This window comes from Cyanistes caeruleus, chromosome Z (assembly GCF_971803275.1).
Source record: "Cyanistes caeruleus chromosome Z, bCyaCae1.hap1.1, whole genome shotgun sequence".
NCBI lineage: Eukaryota > Metazoa > Chordata > Aves > Passeriformes > Paridae > Cyanistes > Cyanistes caeruleus.
In genome coordinates, this window is record NC_141732.1 from 21,869,683 (window position 1) to 21,890,248 (window position 20,566).

Here is a 20,566-nt window from a genome sequence, read left to right on the forward strand (position 1 = left end):
CACACAGGTTGAGGTCACGGCAGGCTCTGAGGTCACAGAAGTCCCACAGCCCTGTGGTTGCACAGCACCACAAGGACGGAGCAGTCAGTCCTTGACTGCAACTGTTGCGGCGGCAGCGGCTACGGCGGCAGCGGCTACGGCGGCAGCGGCTACGGCGGCAGCAGCGGCGGTGGCAGCGGTGCTGACACTTGGACAGCGGTTTGAGGACGTTGGTGGCAGCAAGAGTTGGAGGACTGGCAGAGGGCAAGGCACCATGGCCTTTCCTCTGCGCCTCTTCCTCCTGCTCCTCCTGGCAGTGGCCCTGCCTGACAGGGCTGCCCAGGCTGCTCCCTGGCAAGCACAGAGAGCAGGTGAGCCCAAGGCCTGGCTTCTCTTTCCTAGGACAGTGCTGCCTTCTCCCTGAGAAGCGTTGGGGATAGTTTTCCCCAGAGCTTAAGGGAGGGTTTTTGCTGTGGGAGGGAGAGAGTCCCCAGGGGCCCTGGGCTGTTCGAGCCACCCCTCCAGGGATGTTGCACCTGGCCTGCAAAGAGGGTGGAGAGTGACCAGAGCCAGCCCAGAGCTGCCCAGGCTCCCCTGCAGCTTTGGCCATGTCCATTGACATCTGGCTGCCACAGCCTTCCCCAAACCCCTTGTAGTACCCAATTTCCTGAAGCACAAGAGGATCCCAGTGCACCATGGACATGGCTCTGATCTGCGCTCCCTTCTAGATGGGAATCATGACATGGATTATCCGGAAGTCTTGATGAATGACGGCTTGAAATTCTTGGAGGATGTTGGAGGCAAGTTCTCAATACATCTTTCCTGCCAGAATAATCAATGTCAAGGTGGCAAGAGCTCAGCCATGTGCCATTTCCTTAACATAATCTCAGGGGTGATGGGTTCTGGAAACCTTGCCCCACTGGAGCCCTGAGTGATCCCACAGGATCACTGTCAGTGAGAGGAAGGAGCATTTAGCTGTCAATCTTCCCATGTGCAATGGCAGAGTCTCCTTCCGTGTGCTCTGTGCAGCCACGGAGAAGAGCAGAGAGGGAAGGGGCCAGGCCCAGGGTTGTATCCCAGGGCCGTGCTTTGCACAGCTCCTTTGGCAGTCCCAGGGAACCTGAGGATCTCCTACAGAGCCACGAGAGCTGTTCTTTCCTTCCAGTCATTGCAGGAGAGACCCTTGGTGAAGGTGATGCAGCCTCTCGACTCACACCCAGGACTGAGGCTCTGGGAGGTGGTGAGGGTAGGACAAGGCATATCCCCCAGGGAGAGCTGCCAGCTCAGAGCCCAAAGCTTGGCCAGGGCGGCATCGCTGCAGGCACCAGGACAGAGCTGTGCACGTGTGTGCCCTCGGCCTGCGCGATCCCCTCACCACTCCTGCAGCTCAGTGCTGCCCGTGCAGATCAGCAGAGATGAGAGAAGCTTCTGTGGCTATTCAGTTACAGGTGTGTCTGCAGGGAGGTCTTTCCCAGCTCCTGGGTTGGTTGCTGAACCCAAGCCTGACTCCCACCTCGGAGGTAAGTGGTGTGTCCCTGCTGACCCCACAGGCTGAGGACTGGTATTGTGGGATCCATTCCTGGAAAATTGAAATACTTTCTTTTCTAAGGTCCTTCGAGAGAGAAGATCCAAAATACAGCAGACAAGAAATCCCTGAAACGATCTGAACTCCTACGGCAAATGCTGAAGGAAATTCAGCAGGGAGCACAAGGTGAGTCCATGTCCCTCAGCCTCCTCCTGACACTCAGCAGCCGGGGGCTTTCTCTGCACATCTGGACACGCCATGCCCAGCACAGCGGGAAGGGATCCATGGCAGCCTCGCAGCCCCGCTGCTGCTTTCACGGCCTGCAGGGCTGTTTCCCAGCCTGGCCAGGCTGCAGCTTCTCCCCAGCCTCTGCAGGAAGGCATTTGGCATCAGCTGACAGGGAGCCAGCCCCAAGTGCACCACAGGCCATGCACACCCTGAGATCCCCTGCAATTTCCCTGTCTCCAGGTAGATCAGGTCCAGGGGCTGTTTGGAGAAGCGACCAACCTGCGACAGTCCTGAAATCCTGCCTGTTGGCTGTTCCTTAGACTTTCACAAATATTGCCTCCTGAAGATGGCACACCTGCAAGGAGGAAGAGCTCCATCTGATCCAGCTGTCTCTCTTCCATTCTCCAGAAATGAAACGAGAGCCTGTGCAGCAGGAAACATTTTCTGAAGGAATCAGTGATTCTGTGCCAGACTCTGCTGCAGGAAGAGAGGCCATGCCAGGCACAGTCACACAAGGTAATTGCTGTGCCTCTGGGCCTGAGCTCTCCTAAGGTTTCAGCTGCCATCGCTGCTGCTTGGGCAGTGTCTGCCCTTCAGGGATGTTGCACAGAGCATGGAAAGGGTGTTGAGAGTGACCACGAGCCAGCTCACAGCTCCCCTGGCCCCTCTGCAGCTTTGGCCTTGTCCACTGACACCTGGCTCCCACAGCCTTACCTGACCCCCTTGCAGTGCCCAGTTCCCTAAGGCAGAAGGGGATGCCAGCACACCCTGGAAAAGGTTCTCATCTGTGCTCCCTTCCAGATAATGTTCCTGGGAAGGCTTCTCCATTAGCTTGGCTGCATAAAGTTTTGAAGCCCTCTGCGCCTCCTACAGGTATGTTCTCAGTGTCCCATGGAGGAAAAATCATTGGCAACCTGGCAGGAACCAGGTGACAGAGGCTTCTGTGGCTGTTGAATTACAGGGGTGTCTGCAGAGAGGACTTTCCCAGCTCCTTTGCTGATTGGTGTGCAGAAGCCCCACTTCCATCGCAGGGGTGAGTAGCGTCTCCCTGCTGAGCCCACAGGCAGAGCACTGGTTTTGTGGGATCCACTGGGAAATGGAAATATTTTCTCTTGAGGTCTTCCGAGAGAGAAGGACAAACGTACAGGAGAGAAGGAATCCCTGCAGTCAAAGGACATCTGGAAACAAAGAGTGGAAGAATTGCAGAAAGGGCCTGGTGGGTTCATGTCCCTCAGCCTCCTCCTGAGACTCAGCAGCTGGGAGCTTTGTCTGCACATGTGGACACGCCATGCTCGGCACGGTCCACTGCTGCTTTCATGCCGTGCAAGGCTGTTTGCCAGCCTGGCGTGGCTGCAGCTTCTCCCCAGCCTCTGCAGGAAGGCATTTGGCATCAGCTGACAGGGAGCCAGCCCCAAGTGCACCACAGGCCATGCACACCCTGAGATCCCCTGAAATTTCCCAGTCTCTGAGCAGATTGGAAGGGGCAGCTGTTTGGAAGAGGGAGGGGCCTGACCCAGCCCAAATAACCTGGGCATTTCCCTGGTCCCTGTCATTGACAAATACTGCCTCCTGAAGATGCCACCACTCAAATGGGGAACAGCTCCTTACGAGCTAGCTGTCTCTCTTCTTTCCCAAGACATGGACCTAGAGGTTCTGTGGAAGGCAGCATTTCCTGGAGGAAGTGGTCGCTCATCAGCAGCCTCTGATGCCAGAAGGAATGTGATGCCACACACGAGTACAGGCCTAGACACAGGAGGTAACTGCTGTGCTGGGCTCAGCCCTCGGTGGGGCTGTGTGGCAGCAGCTCTCCCCCCAGGGCTGGTCCTTGCACGGCCTGGAAACAGCCAAAGCTGGAGGCACCTCATCTCTGAGGCCTCTGGCGCTCGTTCCCAGCCCCTGAGAGATGGCACTTGAGCACCATCGTGCTTCCATCTGCAGCTGCTCCCAGAGCTGGCCCTGAGCACCCAGAGGCCCAAGGCACAGGAGCAGCCCCGAGTGGGCACCCTGCCATGAGCCCAGGGCTACAGCCAGCCCTGGCACTCAATGGGAATGATTCTCATCTTGGTTTATTTCTAGATGAGCTTGCTCGGAAGGCTCCTCCATTAGCCTGGCAGTATGAAGTTTTGAAGCCTTCTGGGACGCCTGCAGGTACATTCTCAGTGTTCCATGGAGGAATAATCATTGACAACCTGGCAGGAACCAGGTGACAGAAGCTTCTGTGGCTCTTTAGTTGCAGGTGTGTCTGCAGAGAAGACTTCTCCAGCTCCTGGGCTGGATGCTGCACACAAGCCAGGCTCCCAAGGCAGAGGTGAGTAGGGTGTCCCTGCTGACCCCACAGCCTGAGCACTGTTTTTCTCAGATCCATTCCTGGGAAGTTGAAATATTTTCTGTTAAGTTTCTCCAACAGGAAAGACCAAACACACATCAGACAAGAAATCCCTGGAGCCATTTGAAGTCATGTGGCACATGCTGAAGGAAATGCAGCAGGGAGCACAAGGTGAGTCCATGTCCCTCAGCCTCCACCTCTCACTCAGCAGCCGGGGGCTTTCTCTGCACATCTGGACACGCCATGCCCAGCACAGCGGGAAGGGATCCATGGCAGCCTCGCAGCCCCGCTGCTGCTTTCACGGCCTGCAGGGCTGTTTCCCAGCCTGGCCTGGCTGCAGCTTCTCCCTGGTCTCTGCAGGAAGGCATTTGGCATCAGCTGACAGGCAGCCCCAAGTGCACCACAGGCTATGCACACCCTGAGATCCCCTGCAATTTCCTAATCTCTGGGGAGATCAGGAGCTGCTGCTGTTTTGAGGAGGAAGTGCTTTGGCCCAGTCCCAAGAGCCTGGACATTTTCCTGATCCTTAACCATGCCTTTGACAAGCATTGCCTCTGTAAGATGCCACCAGCCCAATGGGAAATGTTTCCATCTGATTCAGCTCTGCCTCTTCCTTTCTGCAGAAGTGGATGAAGAGGCTGTGCTGAAGGCGGCGTTTCCCGGAGGAAGCAGTGGCTCATTAGCAGCCTCTGCTGCAGGAAGGGAGGCCATGCCTGGCACAGTCATAGGAGGTAATTGCTGTGCCTCTGGGCCTGAGCCCTGCTGAGGCTTCAGCTGCCATCACTGATGCCTGGCAGTGCAGGCACAGCCCAGACAAGACCGGCACAGCCCAGAGGAATTATCCCCAGCAGGCTCAGGACACCCGGCTACTGGGCAGTCCTGCTGGGGTCCCTCCGTGGGAGACACATCCCATAAGCTGGCAGTGGCTGCAAAGGGGTGCCCATGGTGGGGAATGGGCAGAGGGGGAGGGCAAGGCTCCACTGCATCCTGAGAGTTCCTGGCTCTTGCCCTTTGGGCTGCAGGAGCTGTCCCAGCAGAGGGAGGGCAGCAGGGATGGAACAAGGAAGGAATATTTGTGGCACTGCCTACTGCTGTTTTCCCCAGGGTTTTAGGGAGGGTTTCCTCTGTGGGAGCGGAGAGAGCTCCCAGGAGCCCTGGGCTGCCCCACTTTCCCCTCCAGGCATGTTGCACAGGGCATGGAAAGAGGGTGGAGAGTGACCAGGAGCCAGCCCACAGCTCCCCAGGCCCCTCTGCAGCTTTGGCCGTGTCCACTGACATCTGGCTCCCACGGCCTTACCCGACCCCCTTGCAGTACCCAGCTCCCTAAGGCAGAAGGGGATGCCAGAGTGCACTGAAAATGGTTCTCATATGCGCTTCGTTGTAGATTGGGATAGTGACATGGATTATCTGGAAGCCCTGGTGGAAGATGGCTTGAAATTCTTGGAGGATGTTGGAGGCAAGTTCTCAATTCCCCTTTTTACCTAGAGAATAATCGGTGGCAAGGTGGCAAGAGCTCAGCCATGTGTCATTCCCCTTAACATAATCTCAGGGGTGATGGATCCTGGAAAGCTTACCCCACTCCCTTCTTGAGCCCTGAGTGATGCCACAGGATCCCTGTCAGTGAGAGGAAGGAGCATTTAACTGTCAATCTTCCCATGTGCAATGGCAGAGTCTCCTTCCATGTGCTCTGTGCAGCCACGGAGAAGAGCAGAGAGGGAAGGGGCCAGGCCCAGGGCTGTGTCCCAGGGCTGTGCCTTGCACAACTCCTTTGGCAATCCCAGGGATCCTGAGGATCTCCTACAGAGCCACGAGAGCTGTTCTGTCCGTCCTGTCGTTGCAGGAAAGCCTCTTGGTGAAGGTGATGCAGCTTCTCGACCCACACCCAGGACTGAGGCTCTGGGAGGTGGTGAGGGTAGGACAAGGCATATCCCCCAGGGAGAGCTGCCAGCTCAGAGCCCAAAGCTTGGCCAGGGCGGCATCGCTGCAGGCACCAGGGCAGAGCTGTGCACGTGTGTGCCCTCAGCCTGCACAATCCCCTCCCCACTCCTGCAGCTCAGTGCTGCCCGTGCAGCTCAGCAGAGATGAGAGAAGCTTCTGTGGCTGTTCAGTTACAGGTGTGTCTGCAGGGAGGTCTTTCCCAGCTCCTGGGTTGGTTGCTGCACCCAAGCCTGACTCCCATCGCAGGGGTAAGTGGTGTGTCCCTGCTGACCCCACAGGCTGAGGACTGGTATTGTGGGATCCATTCCTGGAAAATTGAAATACTTTCTGTTAAGGTGCCCCAAAAAGAAAGACCCAAGATACTGGAACTAAAAAGTCTCTAGCATCAAATCATCTCCTGATACATATATAGAAAGAAGTGCAGGGAGGACAAGTTGGGTCCATGTCCCTCAACCCCCTCCTGACACTCAGCAGCCGGAGGCTTTCTCTGCACATCTGGACACGCCATGCCCAGCACAGCAGGAAGGGATCCATGGCAGCCTCACAGCCCCACTGCTGCTTTCATGCATTAGCATCAGCTGACAGGGAGCCCAAGGTGCATCTCAGGCCACGCACACCCTGAAACCCCTGCAATTTCCTGGTCTCTGGGCAGATCAGGAGGGGCAGCTGTTTGGACGAGGGTGTACTCTGGTCCAGCCCCAACACCATGGGCATTTTCCTGATCTTCAAATGTGAATTTGACAAGCATTACCTGTTGAAGATGCTACCTCTCCAACGGAGAATGTTTCCACCTGATCTTGATATCCCTCTTCTTTCTCAAGTGGTGGACCAAAAGGCTAAGTACAAGAAGGCACTTCCCAGAGGAAGCAGTGGCTCGTTGGCAGCCTCTACTGCAGGAAAGAAGGCGATGCCAGGCACAGGCCCAGACACAGGAGGTAACTGCTGTGTTGGGCTCAGCCCTCGGCGGGGCTGTGTGGCAGCAGCTCTCCCCCCAGGGCCGGCACTTACACAGCCCAGCAACAACCAAAGCTTGAGGCACCTCAGCTCTGAGGCCTCTGGAGCTCTTTCCCAGCCCCTGGGAAATGGGACTCGTTCACCAACATCCCTCCTGCTACCACTGCTCCCAGAGCTGGCCCTGAGTGCCCAGAGGCCCAAGGCACAGGAGCAGCCCTGAGTGGGAGCCCTGCTGCCAACTGGGCAGGGCCTGCCCTGGCTCCTGGCAGGGCCTGGCTCTGTCCCCTTGCGCTCAGGGAGCTGTCACGGAGCAGGGAGAGCCGGGGTGGCAGTGGCTGCTCAGGGATGGCTTTGGCCTGAGTCCCTGGAAGGAGCCACTGGCCAAGCAGCTGCGCTGCCCCCTGGGCTCTGCTCCCGGCCTTCTGGGCTTTGTCAGGTGGCACAGCCTGTGCCAAGGGGCAGCAAGGTGCCTGCAGGCCTCAGCTCTGGGAGAAACAGAGAACGGCCGGGCCATACCCACCATGCTCAGCAGCGGAGCACGGCACAGGCTCACACTGCCCATTGCTTCCACAGATGCAAGCGGCACAACACGCGTTCCTGATTCCCAAAAGGGCATTGAAAGGGGTTTCTGTCAAGGAACACGCTGTTGGCTAGGGATAACAGTAGGCCTGCTTGCTATGGAGCTTATCTTCTTGTGCTGCTTTGGAATCTGCTATGTCTGCAAGAGAAAACGGTGAGTGTTTTGTTCATCTTTCGCTTAAACAGCTCCTTTGCAAGTCAATTGTAGACAGGAAACATTCTCAGTGAGGCTGCTGTGGACTTGTGGGTACTCAGTGGCTGTCCAAAGAACTCTGCTGAGAGTTCTGCTGCTGCCCAGGGCTTTCATTGGTCTCTTAACTGTGGGGCCTTGTTCTGGGGAGCCCACTCGGGCTGCAGCCAGAGCTGGCTGCCACTGAGGCCACCTGGCCAAGAGCAGCCCTAGGAGCAGCAGGCAGAGGCAAAGCGAGGTAGGGAGGAAGAAGAGAGGGGAAGAGATTGGCCTTGAAAGGCAGACACACTCTGGGGTCCGCTCCTGGCCAGGGACCCTGCCCAGAGCCATCCCCTGCCTGTCGGGGCCTTGAGGGGCAGCTGTCCAGCTGGGCCGAGGTGTGCCAGCAGCTGCAGCCATGCTGGGGAGCCTTGGCAGCTCTGGGCCCTGCTGGGCAGGAGGGTCCCTGTGTGCCAGTGGCAGCTGGGGGCCTCAGCCGCCTCCTCTATCCACAGGAGCACTTCTGGAAAGCAGCTGAAGGACAGTGGCTGCACTACACACCCGGGCAGCTTGAGCAGCTCCTCTTCAGTAATGAGGGCCTGGGCAGCTCTCTCAAGAGCTCTGAGAAGAGGACCCTGGAGCAGCCATTGCAGAGATGAAGGCATCTTCCTATAACCCTGTAGATCTTGTCCCCATGGGTATCCCCAAGATGCCTTCAGTCCCACTTTTGATCTTCCTCTATCCCGGCCTAGCCCATTCCTTAGTTTTTGTAGAGAGCCCAGGACCAGCCCAGCACCCTCCAGCCCCAGCTGAGACCTACATGGCCCTTCCTCTGCCCCTGAGCCCCCTGGCCCTTCCCTCTAACCAGCACTGAAGGTGAGGCCATCTGCCAGTGTAGGTGATGGCCCCTTCATTTGTTCCAATAAAGAGATGGAGCTGTTACCCCAGTGTCCGCGTGGTACCGCCAGCAAAGCCCACACAACACCAGCCCTACCCGAGCTCCATGTCCAGGAGCAGCCGGGGCTGACCCCAGTGTGGGCAGGCAGGAGCCAGCGGCAGGGCCCCGAGGACTGGAGGAGCCCATGCTGAGCATCCCTGGCCTGAGGGCACATTTCCTTCAGTGGCATCACCTGGGCCTGGACCTCCTCCACTGGCATGCCCAGGAAAAGAGGGAACCATCAAGAGCATCTCCAGGGATGCAGTCTTACCAGCAATGTCAGCAGGAAAAACAAAGTTTCTCCCTAATTAACACACCCTTGATAGGTCCTAACTGGTGGGCCATCACCAATCCTACACGGTGCTGCACAGGCTCTGCTCCTCTGGGCAAGGGCCAGAAGGGAAAGGCCATGTAGCTGTGGGCCCCAATGGGGCTGATGAACAGCACTGGAGGCACAAGAACCCAGCTGCAACTACACTTGGATTTCCAGGTGAAAACACTCAGTGTAGCTGGACTGGGCTTCCCTCTAAGGTATGTGGGAGTTTTGGAGTGCTCCATGATGTGCACGGGAGGCTGTGGTCCTTTGTGGGACACACAGGGATATTTTAGGTTCCCTCCAAGTTATGGAGGGCACTGGAGTTCCCTGTAAGTCATGCAAGGGATCTGGAATCCTGTGTGAGGCGTGCAGGGGGGTTGGGATGTTTCCCAAGGTGTGCAGGCTGATGGGGGTCTCTCCTGAGGTACGTGAGGGGGGATTTGCGTTCTTAGTGCAGTTGTGGAGAGGGCTGTGGGCTCCCATCAGCCTGCTGGTGCTTTGTGTCCCTCCTGCTGCACGCAGTGGGGCTGGAGTCTCTTCTGAGGCACGCAGGGGATGGGGTCCCTCCCGGGGTCCCTCCTGGGGCAGTCCGGCTCGGGGCTGCAGCGGCCCAGGGGCACCCAGGGCCAGCCGCTGTGCCGGGCTGGTGGTGCCGAGGGGTTGAGGTGCCGCTGCACGGGCACGGCTCAGGCGCTGCTGAGCAGCCCGAGACCAGGGGCCACGGCCCACACTGCCTCCATCGGAGCTGGGAACACAGACAGCCCCGCCGGCAGAGCGGTGGCACCGGGCCCCAGCCAGCGCCGGGGCGAACGGAGCCGATGCCAGAGGAGCTGTGGGGCCCGCCCGGCTCTCCGGGCCTGTGGGCAGCCCGGGCGGGAGCGGCTCGCTCTGTGCCGCGCTCTCCCTACAGAACAGGGCTCCGAGTGAGCGCCCGGCTCCTGCCGCTGCCTCGGCAATGCTGAGGGGGACTCGGGGCCGCAACGGAACTCGCCAGGGAGAGAAACAGTTCATAGGAGACTTCTTTAGGCCTGTCTAAAGATGAACTGAGAAGCAACTTCAAATCCCAGGCTAAACAGTGTGTTTTAATGTGTGCTGATTCCTGGAAGACGCTTTGTTTGTAACTGCACATCAGGCCCGTGGTGCCGTTCCAGCGAGCACCAACAGCCAGGAAAGAGCTCTGCTGTTTGCAGCGCGGCTGGGACGAGGGAAATGAGTCCACATCCCTACACATGCCCGCTCTGCCTTCAGGGCTGCTATAAATGAGTAGCCGATATGATGAATACAGAAGAATTTATTCTAGAATCAAAATACAATGGTAAACACCAGAATCAAAAGTCAGATCGGCGCTGAACCGGGCGAACAGCGTCGGGTGGGGCAGGGAGAGGCTTGCGAGCACCGCTTCACCGTGCTGCACAAACCGCCACTGTCCCAGGGTGCTTTTGTAATTCTTGAAGCCTTTTAAGGCTCGCTAAGGATTAGCTCCAGGGCTTTTGTGCCAACATCATTTGGTCATTCCATTCACTATTTGTCTTTTTCATTTGACTCCAATATCCAGTGGGGGGTTCTGGTTGTCAGACTCTGGGATTACTATTTGAATTTATTGCTAAAGTGAATATACAAGGAGTATATCCCACTACTTTAGTAGGTCTTTTTCCTTCTCTGCTGATACAAACTCTTCCAATTATTTGGTGATGGAAAACCCACCCTTCGGGGTGCTTTAATGTTTTGGAAACTTCGGTATGATTGGAGAGTGATAGTCACAAAACCCAAAGTTGCATCATGTTGGCATCCACCAATCTGTTATAAATGAGTAGCCAATTGGATTAAAAAAAAAAGAATTCATTCTATAATAAAAATAAAGTTGTAAAAAGCCACAAGTAAAAGTCAGAAAAGGAACCAGGCATGGGCTTCTGTGACCAGCAGCGGGTCCCCGAGGGGCAGAAGGAGTCCAAGCTGAGTGTGCCGGGACTGAGGGCACATTTCCTTCAGTGGCATCACCTGGGCCTGGACCTCCTCCAGTGGCGTGCCCAGGAAAAGAGAGAACCATCAAGAGCAACGCCAGAGATGCACCCTGACTTTGGACATGGCTTACTGAAACAGAGAGATGTTCAAGCCCTCAAGGGGCTGATTGTTCCCAAGGGAACGTCTTTTGAGAACTCTTTCTCTCTCAAGGACTGATTGTGCAAATAAGGTTTGGTTTCCCAAAACGGATGTTTTGAGAGTGTTTTTCTCTTGTCCCACCAATGGGATGAGGGAGGTATTGTTCCTTCTACCAATCAAGATAACCTGTATCGGAACACCTTATGAAAGGGTTGAACAACCCCAAAATAAAGGCTTTTTGCTTCCTGAAAAACCTCTGCTTGCTCTGTGTGATTGGAACCCTCGCTCTATAATTTGTGTCCTCTAGCGACACCTGACCAGCAGTGTCAGCAGGCAAAACTAAGGTTTTGTTTAGCAAAGGCTCATAGATGAAGTAAAAGATTTACAATCAGGGCAGTCCGATGGGAATGCGCTCAGGGGGTACAGCCAAGGCCATGAGGTCACGGCAGGCTCTGAGGTCACACAGGTTGAGGTCACGGCAGGCTCTGAGGTCACACAGGTTGAGGTCACGGCAGGCTCTGAGGTCACACAGGTTGAGGTCACGGCAGGCTCTGAGGTCACAGAGGTGCCACAGCCCTGTGGTTGCACAGCACCACAAGGACGAAGCAGTCAGTCCTTGACTGCAACTGTTGCGGCGGCAGCGGCTACGGCGGCAGCGGCTACGGCGGCAGCGGCTACGGTGGCAGCAGCGGCGGTGGCAGCGGTGCTGACACTTGGACAGCGGTTTGAGGACGTTGGTGGCAGCAAGAGTTGGAGGACTGGCAGAGGGCAAGGCACCATGGCCTTTCCTCTGCGCCTCTTCCTCCTGCTCCTCCTGGCAGTGGCCCTGCCTGACAGGGCTGCCCAGGCTGCATTCTGGCAAGCACAGAGAGCAGGTGAGCCCAAGGCCTGGCTTCTCTTTCCTAGGACAGTGCTGCCTTCTCCCTGGGAAGCGTTGGGGATAGTTTTCCCCAGAGCTTAAGGGAGGGTTTCTGCTGTGGGAGGGAGAGAGTCCCCAGGGGCCCTGGGCTGCTCGAGCCACCCCTCCAGGGATGTTGCACCTGGCCTGCAAAGAGGGTGGAGAGTGACCAGAGCCAGCCCAGAGCTGCCCAGGCTCCCCTGCAGCTTTGGCCATGTCCATTGACATCTGGCTGCCACAGCCTTCCCCAAACCCCTTGTAGTACCCAATTTCCTGAAGCACAAGAGGATCCCAGTGCACCATGGACATGGCTCTGATCTGCGCTCCCTTCTAGATGGGAATCATGACATGGATTATCCGGAAGTCTTGATGAATGACGGCTTGAAATTCTTGGAGGATGTTGGAGGCAAGTTCTCAATACATCTTTCCTGCCAGAATAATCAATGTCAAGGTGGCAAGAGCTCAGCCATGTGCCATTTCCTTAACATAATCTCAGGGGTGATGGGTTCTGGAAACCTTGCCCCACTGGAGCCCTGAGTGATCCCACAGGATCACTGTCAGTGGGAGGAAGGAGCATTTAGCTGTCAATCTTCCCATGTGCAATGCCAGTGTCTCCTTCCATGTGCTCTGTGCAGCCACGGAGAAGAGCAGAGAGGGAAGGGGCCAGGCCCAGGGCTGTGTCCCAGGGCTGTGCCTTGCACAGCTCCTTTGGCAGTCCCAGGGAACCTGAGGATCTCCTACAGAGCCACGAGAGCTGTTCTTTCCTTCCAGTCATTGCAGGAAAGACCCTTGGTGAAGGTGATGCAGCCTCTCGACTCACACCCAGGACTGAGGCTCTGGGAGGTGGTGAGGGTAGGACAAGGCATATCCCCCAGGGAGAGCTGCCAGCTCAGAGCCCAAAACTTGGCCAGGGCGGCATCGCTGCAGGCGCCAGGACAGAGCTGTGCACATGTGTGCCCTCGGCCTGCGCGATCCCCTCACCACTCCTGCAGCTCAGTGCTGCCCGTGCAGATCAGCAGAGATGAGAGAAGCTTCTGTGGCTGTTCAGTTACAGGTGTGTCTGCAGGGAGGTCTTTCCCAGCTCCTGGGTTGGTTGCTGAACCCAAGCCTGACTCCCACCTCGGAGGTAAGTGGTGTGTCCCTGCTGACCCCACAGGCTGAGGACTGGTATTGTGGGATCCATTCCTGGAAAATTGAAATAATTTCTTTTCTAAGGTCCTTCGAGACAGAAGATCCAAAATACAGCAGACAAGAAATCCCTGAAACGATCTGAACTCCTACGGCAAATGCTGAAGGAAATGCAGCAGGGAGCACAAGGTGGGTGCATGTCCCTCAGCCTCCTCCTGACACTCAGCAGCCGGGGGCTTTCTCTGCACATCTGGACACGCCATGCCCAGCACAGCGGGAAGGGATCCATGGCAGCCTCCCAGCCCCGATGCTGCTTTCACGGCCTGCAGGGCTGTTTCCCAGCCTGGCCTGGCTGCAGCTTCTCCCCGGCCTCTGCAGGAAGGCATTTGGCATCAGCTGACAGGGAGCCCCAAGTGCACCACAGGCCATGCACACCCTGAGATCCCCTGCAATTTCCCTGTCTCCAGGTAGATCAGGTCCAGGGGCTGTTTGGAGAAGCGACCAACCTGCGACAGTCCTGAAATCCTGCCTGTTGGCTGTTCCTTAGACTTTCACAAATATTGCCTCCTGAAGATGGCACACCTGCAAGGAGGAAGAGCTCCATCTGATCCAGCTGTCTCTCTTCCATTCTCCAGAAATGAAACGAGAGCCTGTGCAGCAGGAAACATTTTCTGAAGAAATCAGTGATTCTGTGCCAGACTCTGCTGCAGGAAGAGAGGCCATGCCAGGCACAGTCACACAAGGTAATTGCTGTGCCTCTGGGCCTGAGCTCTCCTAAGGTTTCAGCTGCCATCGCTGCTGCTTGGGCAGTGTCTGCCCTTCAGGGATGTTGCACAGAGCATGGAAAGGGTGTTGAGAGTGACCACGAGCCAGCTCACAGCTCCCCTGGCCCCTCTGCAGCTTTGGCCTTGGCCACTGACACCTGGCTCCCACAGCCTTACCTGACCCCCTTGCAGTGCCCAGTTCCCTAAGGCAGAAGGGGATGCCAGCACACCCTGGAAAAGGTTCTCATCTGTGCTCCCTTCCAGATAATGTTCCTGGGAAGGCTTCTCCATTAGCTTGGCTGCATAAAGTTTTGAAGCCCTCTGCGCCTCCTACAGGTATGTTCTCAGTGTCCCATGGAGGAAAAATCATTGGCAACCTGGCAGGAACCAGGTGACAGAGGCTTCTGTGGCTGTTGAATTACAGGGGTGTCTGCAGAGAGGACTTTCCCAGCTCCTTTGCTGATTGGTGTGCAGAAGCCCCACTTCCATCGCAGGGGTGAGTAGCGTCTCCCTGCTGAGCCCACAGGCAGAGCACTGGTTTTGTGGGATCCACTGGGAAATGGAAATATTTTCTCTTGAGGTCTTCCGAGAGAGAAGGACAAACGTACAGGAGAGAAGGAATCCCTGCAGTCAAAGGACATCTGGAAACAAAGAGTGGAAGAATTGCAGAAAGGGCCTGGTGGGTTCATGTCCCTCAGCCTCCTCCTGAGACTCAGCAGCTGGGAGCTTTGTCTGCACATGTGGACACGCCATGCTCGGCACGGTCCACTGCTGCTTTCATGCCGTGCAAGGCTGTTTGCCAGCCTGGCGTGGCTGCAGCTTCTCCCCAGCCTCTGCAGGAAGGCATTTGGCATCAGCTGACAGGGAGCCAGCCCCAAGTGCACCACAGGCCATGCACACCCTGAGATCCCCTGAAATTTCCCAGTCTCTGAGCAGATTGGAAGGGGCAGCTGTTTGGAAGAGGGAGGGGCCTGACCCAGCCCAAATAACCTGGGCATTTCCCTGGTCCCTGTCATTGACAAATACTGCCTCCTGAAGATGCCACCACTCAAATGGGGAACAGCTCCTTACGAGCTAGCTGTCTCTCTTCTTTCCCAAGACATGGACCTAGAGGTTCTGTGGAAGGCAGCATTTCCTGGAGGAAGTGGTCGCTCATCAGCAGCCTCTGATGCCAGAAGGAATGTGATGCCACACACGAGTACAGGCCTAGACACAGGAGGTAACTGCTGTGCTGGGCTCAGCCCTCGGTGGGGCTGTGTGGCAGCAGCTCTCCCCCCAGGGCTGGTCCTTGCACGGCCTGGAAACAGCCAAAGCTGGAGGCACCTCATCTCTGAGGCCTCTGGCGCTCGTTCCCAGCCCCTGAGAGATGGCACTTGAGCACCATCGTGCTTCCATCTGCAGCTGCTCCCAGAGCTGGCCCTGAGCACCCAGAGGCCCAAGGCACAGGAGCAGCCCCGAGTGGGCACCCTGCCATGAGCCCAGGGCTACAGCCAGCCCTGGCACTCAATGGGAATGATTCTCATCTTGGTTTATTTCTAGATGAGCTTGCTAGGAAGGCTCCTCCATTAGCCTGGCAGTATGAAGTTTTGAAGCCTTCTGGGACGCCTGCAGGTACGTTCTCAGTGTTCCATGGAGGAATAATCATTGACAACCTGGCAGGAACCAGGTGACAGAAGCTTCTGTGGCTCTTTAGTTGCAGGTGTGTCTGCAGAGAAGACTTCTCCAGCTCCTGGGCTGGATGCTGCACACAAGCCAGGCTCCCAAGGCAGAGGTGAGTAGGGTGTCCCTGCTGACCCCACAGCCTAAGCACTGCTTTTCTCAGATCCATTCCTGCGAAGTTGAAATATTTTCTGTTAAGTTTCTCCAACAGGAAAGACCAAACACACATCAGACAAGAAATCCCTGGAGCCATTTGAAGTCATGTGGCACATGCTGAAGGAAATGCAGCAGGGAGCACAAGGTGAGTCCATGTCCCTCAGCCTCCACCTGACACTCAGCAGCCGGGGGCTTTCTCTGCACATCTGGACACGCCATGCCCAGCACAGCGGGAAGGGATCCATGGCAGCCTCGCAGCCCCGCTGCTGCTTTCACGGCCTGCAGGGCTGTTTCCCAGCCTGGCGTGGCTGCAGCTTCTCCCCGGCCTCTGCAGGAAGGCATTTGGCATCAGCTGACAGGCAGCCCCAAGTGCACCACAGGCTATGCACACCCTGAGATCCCCTGCAATTTCCTAATCTCTGGGGAGATCAGGAGCTGCTGCTGTTTTGAGGAGGAAGTGCTTTGGCCCAGTCCCAAGAGCCTGGACATTTTCCTGATCCTTAACCATGCCTTTGACAAGCATTGCCTCTGTAAGATGCCACCAGCCCAATGGGAAATGTTTCCATCTGATTCAGCTCTGCCTCTTCCTTTCTGCAGAAGTGGATGAAGAGGCTGTGCTGAAGGCGGCGTTACCCGGAGGAAGCAGTGGCTCATTAGCAGCTTCTGCTGCAGGAAGGGAGGCCATGCCAGGCACAGTCATAGGAGGTAATTGCTGTGCCTCTGGGCCTGAGCCCTGCTGAGGCTTCAGCTGCCATCACTGCTGCTTGGCAGTGCAGGCACAGCCCAGACAAGACCGGCACAGCCCAGAGGAATTATCCCCAGCAGGCTCAGGACACCCGGCTACTGGGCAGTCCTGCTGGGGTCCCTCCGTGGGAGACACATCCCATAAGCTGGCAGTGGCTGCAAAGGGGTGCCCATGGTGGGGAATGGGCAGAGGGGGAGGGCAAGGCTCCACTGCATCCTGAGAGTTCCTGGCTCTTGCCCTTTGGGCTGCAGGAGCTGTCCCAGCAGAGGGAGGGCAGCAGGGATGGAACAAGGAAGGGATATTTGTGGCACTGCCTACTGCTGTTTTCCCCAGGGTTTTAGGGAGGGTTTCCTCTGTGGGAGGGGAGAGAGCTCCCAGGAGCCCTGGGCTGCCCCACTTTGCCCTCCAGGCATGTTGCACAGGGCATGGAAAGAGGGTGGAGAGTGACCAGGAGCCAGCCCACAGCTCCCCAGGCCCCTCTGCAGCTTTGGCCGTGTCCACTGACATCTGGCTCCCACGGCCTTACCCGACCCCCTTGCAGTACCCAGCTCCCTAAGGCAGAAGGGGATGCCAGAGTGCACTGAAAATGGTTCTCATATGCGCTCCGTTGTAGATTGGGATAGTGACATGGATTATCTGGAATCCCTGGTGGAAGATGGCTTGAAATTCTTGGAGGATGTTGGAGGCAAGTTCTCAATTCACCTTTTTACCTAGAGAATAATCGGTGGCAAGGTGGCAAGAGCTCAGCCATGTGTCATTCCCCTTAACATAATCTCAGGGGTGATGGATCCTGGAAAGCTTACCCCACTCCCTTCTTGAGCCCTGAGTGATGCCACAGGATCCCTGTCAGTGAGAGGAAGGAGCATTTAGCTGTCAATCTTCCCATGTGCAATGGCAGAGTCACCTTCCATGTGCTCTGTGCAGCCACGGAGAAGAGCAGAGAGGGAAGGGGCCAGGCCCAGGGCTGTGTCCCAGGGCTGTGCCTTGCACAACTCCTTTGGCAATCCCAGGGAGCCTGAGGATCTCCTACAGAGCCACGAGAGCTGTTCTGTCCGTCCTGTCGTTGCAGGAAAGCCTCTTGGTGAAGGTGATGCAGCTTCTCGACCCACACCCAGGACTGAGGCTCTGGGAGGTGGTGAGGGTAGGTCAAGGCATATCCCCCAGGGAGAGCTGCCAGCTCAGAGCCCAAAACTTGGCTAGGGCGGCATCGCTGCAGGCACCAGGACAGAGCTGTGCACGTGTGTGCCCTCAGCCTGCACAATCCCCTCCCCACTCCTGCAGCTCAGTGCTGCCCGTGCAGCTCAGCAGAGATGAGAGAAGCTTCTGTGGCTGTTCAGTTACAGGTGTGTCTGCAGGGAGGTCTTTCCCAGCTCCTGGGTTGGTTGCTGCACCCAAGCCTGACTCCCATCGCAGGGGTAAGTGGTGTGTCCCTGCTGACCCCACAGGCTGAGGACTGGTATTGTGGGATCCATTCCTGGAAAATTGAAATACTTTCTGTTAAGGTCCCCCAAAAAGAAAGACCCAAGATACTGGAACTAAAAAGTCTCTAGCATCAAATCATCTCCTGATACATATATAGAAAGAAGTGCAGGGAGGACAAGTTGGGTCCATGTCCCTCAACCCCCTCCTGACACTCAGCAGCCGGGGGCTTTCTCTGCACATCTGGACACGCCATGCCCAGCACAGCAGGAAGGGATCCATGGCAGCCTCACAGCCCCACTGCTGCTTTCATGCATTAGCATCAGCTGACAGGGAGCCCAAGGTGCATCTCAGGCCACGCACACCCTGAAACCCCTGCAATTTTCTGGTCCCAGGGCAGATCAGGAGGGGCAGCTGTTTGGACGAGGGTGTACTCTGGTCCAGCCCCAACACCATGGGCATTTTCCTGATCTTCAAATGTGAATTTGACAAGCATTACCTGTTGAAGATGCTACCTCTCCAACGGAGAATGTTTCCACCTGATCTTGATATCCCTCTTCTTTCTCAAGTGGTGGACCAAAAGGCTAAGTACAAGAAGGCACTTCCCAGAGGAAGCAGTGGCTCGTTGGCAGCCTCTGCTGCAGGAAAGAAGGCGATGCCAGGCACAGGCCCAGACACAGGAGGTAACTGCTGTGTTGGGCTCAGCCCTCGGCGGGGCTGTGTGGCAGCAGCTCTCCCCCCAGGGCCGGCACTTACACAGCCCAGCAACAACCAAAGCTTGAGGCACCTCAGCTCTGAGGCCTCTGGAGCTCTTTCCCAGCCCCTGGGAAATGGGACTCGTTCACCAACATCCCTCCTGCTACCACTGCTCCCAGAGCTGGCCCTGAGTGCCCAGTGGCCCAAGGCACAGGAGCAGTCCTGAGTGGGAGCCCTGCTGCAAGCCCAGGGCCACAGCCAGCCCCACCTGCCAACTGGGCAGGGCCTGCCCTGGCTCCTGGCAGGGCCTGGCTCTGTCCCCTTGCGCTCAGGGAGCTGTCACGGAGCAGGGAGAGCCGGGGTGGCAGTGGCTGCTCAGGGATGGCTTTGGCCTGAGTCCCTGGAAGGAGCCACTGGCCAAGCAGCTGCGCTGCCCCCCCGGGCTCTGCTCCCGGCCTTCTGGGCTTTGTCAGGTGGCACAGCCTGTGCCAAGGGGCAGCAAGGTGCCTGCAGGCCCCAGCTCTGGGGGAAACAGAGAACGGCCGGGCCATACCCACCATGCTCAGCAGCGGAGCACGGCACAGGCTCACACTGCCCATTGCTTCCACAGATGCAAGCGGCACAACACGCGTTCCTGATTCCCAAAAGGGCATTGAAAGGGGTTTCTGTCAAGGAACACGCTGTTGGCTAGGGATAACAGTAGGCCTGCTTGCTATGGAGCTTATCTTCTTGTGCTGCTTTGGAATCTGCTATGTCTGCAAGAGAAAACGGTGAGTGTTTTGTTCATCTTTCGCTTAAACAGCTCCTTTGCAAGTCAATTGTAGACAGGAAACATTCTCAGTGAGGCTGCTGTGGACTTGTGGGTACTCAGTGGCTGTCCAAAGAACTCTGCTGAGAGTTCTGCTGCTGCCCAGGGCTTTCATTGGTCTCTTAACTGTGGGGCCTTGTTCTGGGGAGCCCACTCGGGCTGCAGCCAGAGCTGGCTGCCACTGAGGCCACCTGGCCAAGAGCAGCCCTAGGAGCAGCAGGCAGAGGCAAAGCGAGGTAGGGAGGAAGAAGAGAGGGGAAGAGATTGGCCTTGAAAGGCAGACACACTCTGGGGTCTGCTCCTGGCCAGGGACCCTGCCCAGAGCCATCCCCTGCCTGTCGGGGCCTTGAGGGGCAGCTGTCCAGCTGGGCCGAGGTGTGCCAGCAGCTGCAGCTGTGCCGGGGAGCCTTGGCAGCTCTGGGCCCTGCTGGGCAGGAGGGTCCCTGTGTGCCAGTGGCAGCTGGGGGCCTCAGCCGCCTCCTCTCTCCACAGGAGCACTTCTGGAAAGCAGCTGAAGGACAGTGGCTGCACTACACACCCGGGCAGCTTGAACAGCTCCTCTTCAGTAATGAGGGCCTGGGCAGCTCTCTCAAGAGCTCTGAGAAGAGGACCCTGGAGCAGCCATTGCAGAGATGAAGGCATCTTCCTATAACCCTGTAGATCTTGTGCCCATGGGTATCCCCAAGATGCCTTCAGTCCCACTTTTGATCTTCCTCTGCCCCGGCCTAGCCCATTCCTTAGTTTTTGTAGAGAGCCCAGGACCAGCCCAGCACCCTCCAGCCCCAGCTGAGACCTACATGGCCCTTCCTCTGCCCCTGAGCCCCCTGGCCCTTCCCTCTAACCAGCACTGAAGGTGAGGCCATCTGCCAGTGTAGGTGATGGCCCCTTCATCTGTTCCAATAAAGAGATGGAGCTGTTACCCCAGTGTCTGCGTGGTACCGCCAGCAAAGCCCACACAACACCAGCCCTACCTGAGCTCCATGTCCAGGAGCAGCCGGGGCTGACCCCAGTGTGGGCAGGCAGGAGCCAGCGGCAGGGCCCCGAGGACTGGAGGAGCCCATGCTGAGCATCCCTGGCCTGAGGGCACATTTCCTTCAGTGGCATCACCTGGGCCTGGACCTCCTCCACTGGCATGCCCAGGAAAAGAGGGAACCATCAAGAGCATCTCCAGTGATGCAGTCTTACCAGCAATTTCAGCAGGAAAAACAAAGTTTCTCCCTAATTAACGCACCCTTGATAGGT

At 57.0% G+C, this 20,566-nt stretch overlaps 2 protein-coding genes across 10 annotated transcripts; both read left to right on the plus strand.

The window, feature by feature from the left end:
• The first annotated feature begins 83 nt into the window (after positions 1–83).
• LOC147648205 (uncharacterized) lies at positions 84–8,640 on the plus strand. 5 transcript variants are annotated; one of them, XM_086868467.1, is made up of 20 exons: positions 84–350; positions 708–779; positions 1,145–1,225; positions 1,422–1,499; positions 1,589–1,690; positions 2,141–2,248; positions 2,534–2,605; positions 2,694–2,765; positions 2,850–2,948; positions 3,369–3,488; positions 3,809–3,880; positions 3,963–4,040; positions 4,128–4,229; positions 4,682–4,789; positions 5,443–5,514; positions 5,899–5,970; positions 6,167–6,244; positions 6,818–6,931; positions 7,524–7,683; positions 8,214–8,640. In XM_086868467.1, the coding sequence occupies exons 1-20, from the start codon at positions 254–256 to the stop codon at positions 8,371–8,373; spliced, it is 1,917 nt and encodes a 638-aa protein (XP_086724593.1). In that variant the 5' UTR covers positions 84–253; the 3' UTR covers positions 8,374–8,640. The 5 variants fall into 5 exon arrangements, with proteins under 5 accessions (XP_086724593.1, XP_086724594.1, XP_086724595.1 ...); XM_086868468.1 differs by having other exon boundaries at positions 4,140–4,229; XM_086868469.1 differs by having other exon boundaries at positions 1,145–1,171.
• Positions 8,641–11,629: 2,989 nt separating this feature from the next.
• On the plus strand, positions 11,630–20,243 carry LOC147648206 (uncharacterized). 5 transcript variants are annotated; one of them, XM_086868460.1, is made up of 20 exons: positions 11,630–11,926; positions 12,284–12,355; positions 12,721–12,801; positions 12,998–13,075; positions 13,165–13,266; positions 13,713–13,820; positions 14,106–14,177; positions 14,266–14,337; positions 14,422–14,520; positions 14,941–15,060; positions 15,381–15,452; positions 15,535–15,612; positions 15,700–15,801; positions 16,254–16,361; positions 17,015–17,086; positions 17,471–17,542; positions 17,739–17,816; positions 18,390–18,503; positions 19,127–19,286; positions 19,817–20,243. In XM_086868460.1, exons 1-20 carry the CDS (start codon positions 11,830–11,832, stop codon positions 19,974–19,976), a joined length of 1,917 nt encoding a protein of 638 aa, XP_086724586.1. In that variant the 5' UTR covers positions 11,630–11,829; the 3' UTR covers positions 19,977–20,243. The 5 variants fall into 5 exon arrangements, with proteins under 5 accessions (XP_086724586.1, XP_086724588.1, XP_086724589.1 ...); XM_086868462.1 differs by having other exon boundaries at positions 11,636–11,926; positions 15,712–15,801; XM_086868461.1 differs by having other exon boundaries at positions 11,662–11,926; positions 13,004–13,075.
• Positions 20,244–20,566: the final 323 nt, after the last annotated feature.

Excerpts from the sequence above, each read along its gene's own strand:
- LOC147648205 (XM_086868467.1), top strand. The coding sequence starts at position 254 with ATGGCCTTTCCTCTGCGCCTCTTCCTCCTGCTCCTCCTGGCAGTGGCC. Across the intron at positions 1,691-2,140 it reads AATTCAGCAGGGAGCACAAG|AAATGAAACGAGAGCCTGTG; the intron begins GTGAGTCCATGT and ends TCCATTCTCCAG. Across the intron at positions 7,684-8,213 it reads TATGTCTGCAAGAGAAAACG|GAGCACTTCTGGAAAGCAGC; the intron begins GTGAGTGTTTTG and ends CTCTATCCACAG.
- LOC147648206 (XM_086868460.1), top strand. The coding sequence starts at position 11,830 with ATGGCCTTTCCTCTGCGCCTCTTCCTCCTGCTCCTCCTGGCAGTGGCC. Across the intron at positions 17,087-17,470 it reads ATTCTTGGAGGATGTTGGAG|GAAAGCCTCTTGGTGAAGGT; the intron begins GCAAGTTCTCAA and ends CTGTCGTTGCAG. Across the intron at positions 18,504-19,126 it reads CACAGGCCCAGACACAGGAG|ATGCAAGCGGCACAACACGC; the intron begins GTAACTGCTGTG and ends TTGCTTCCACAG.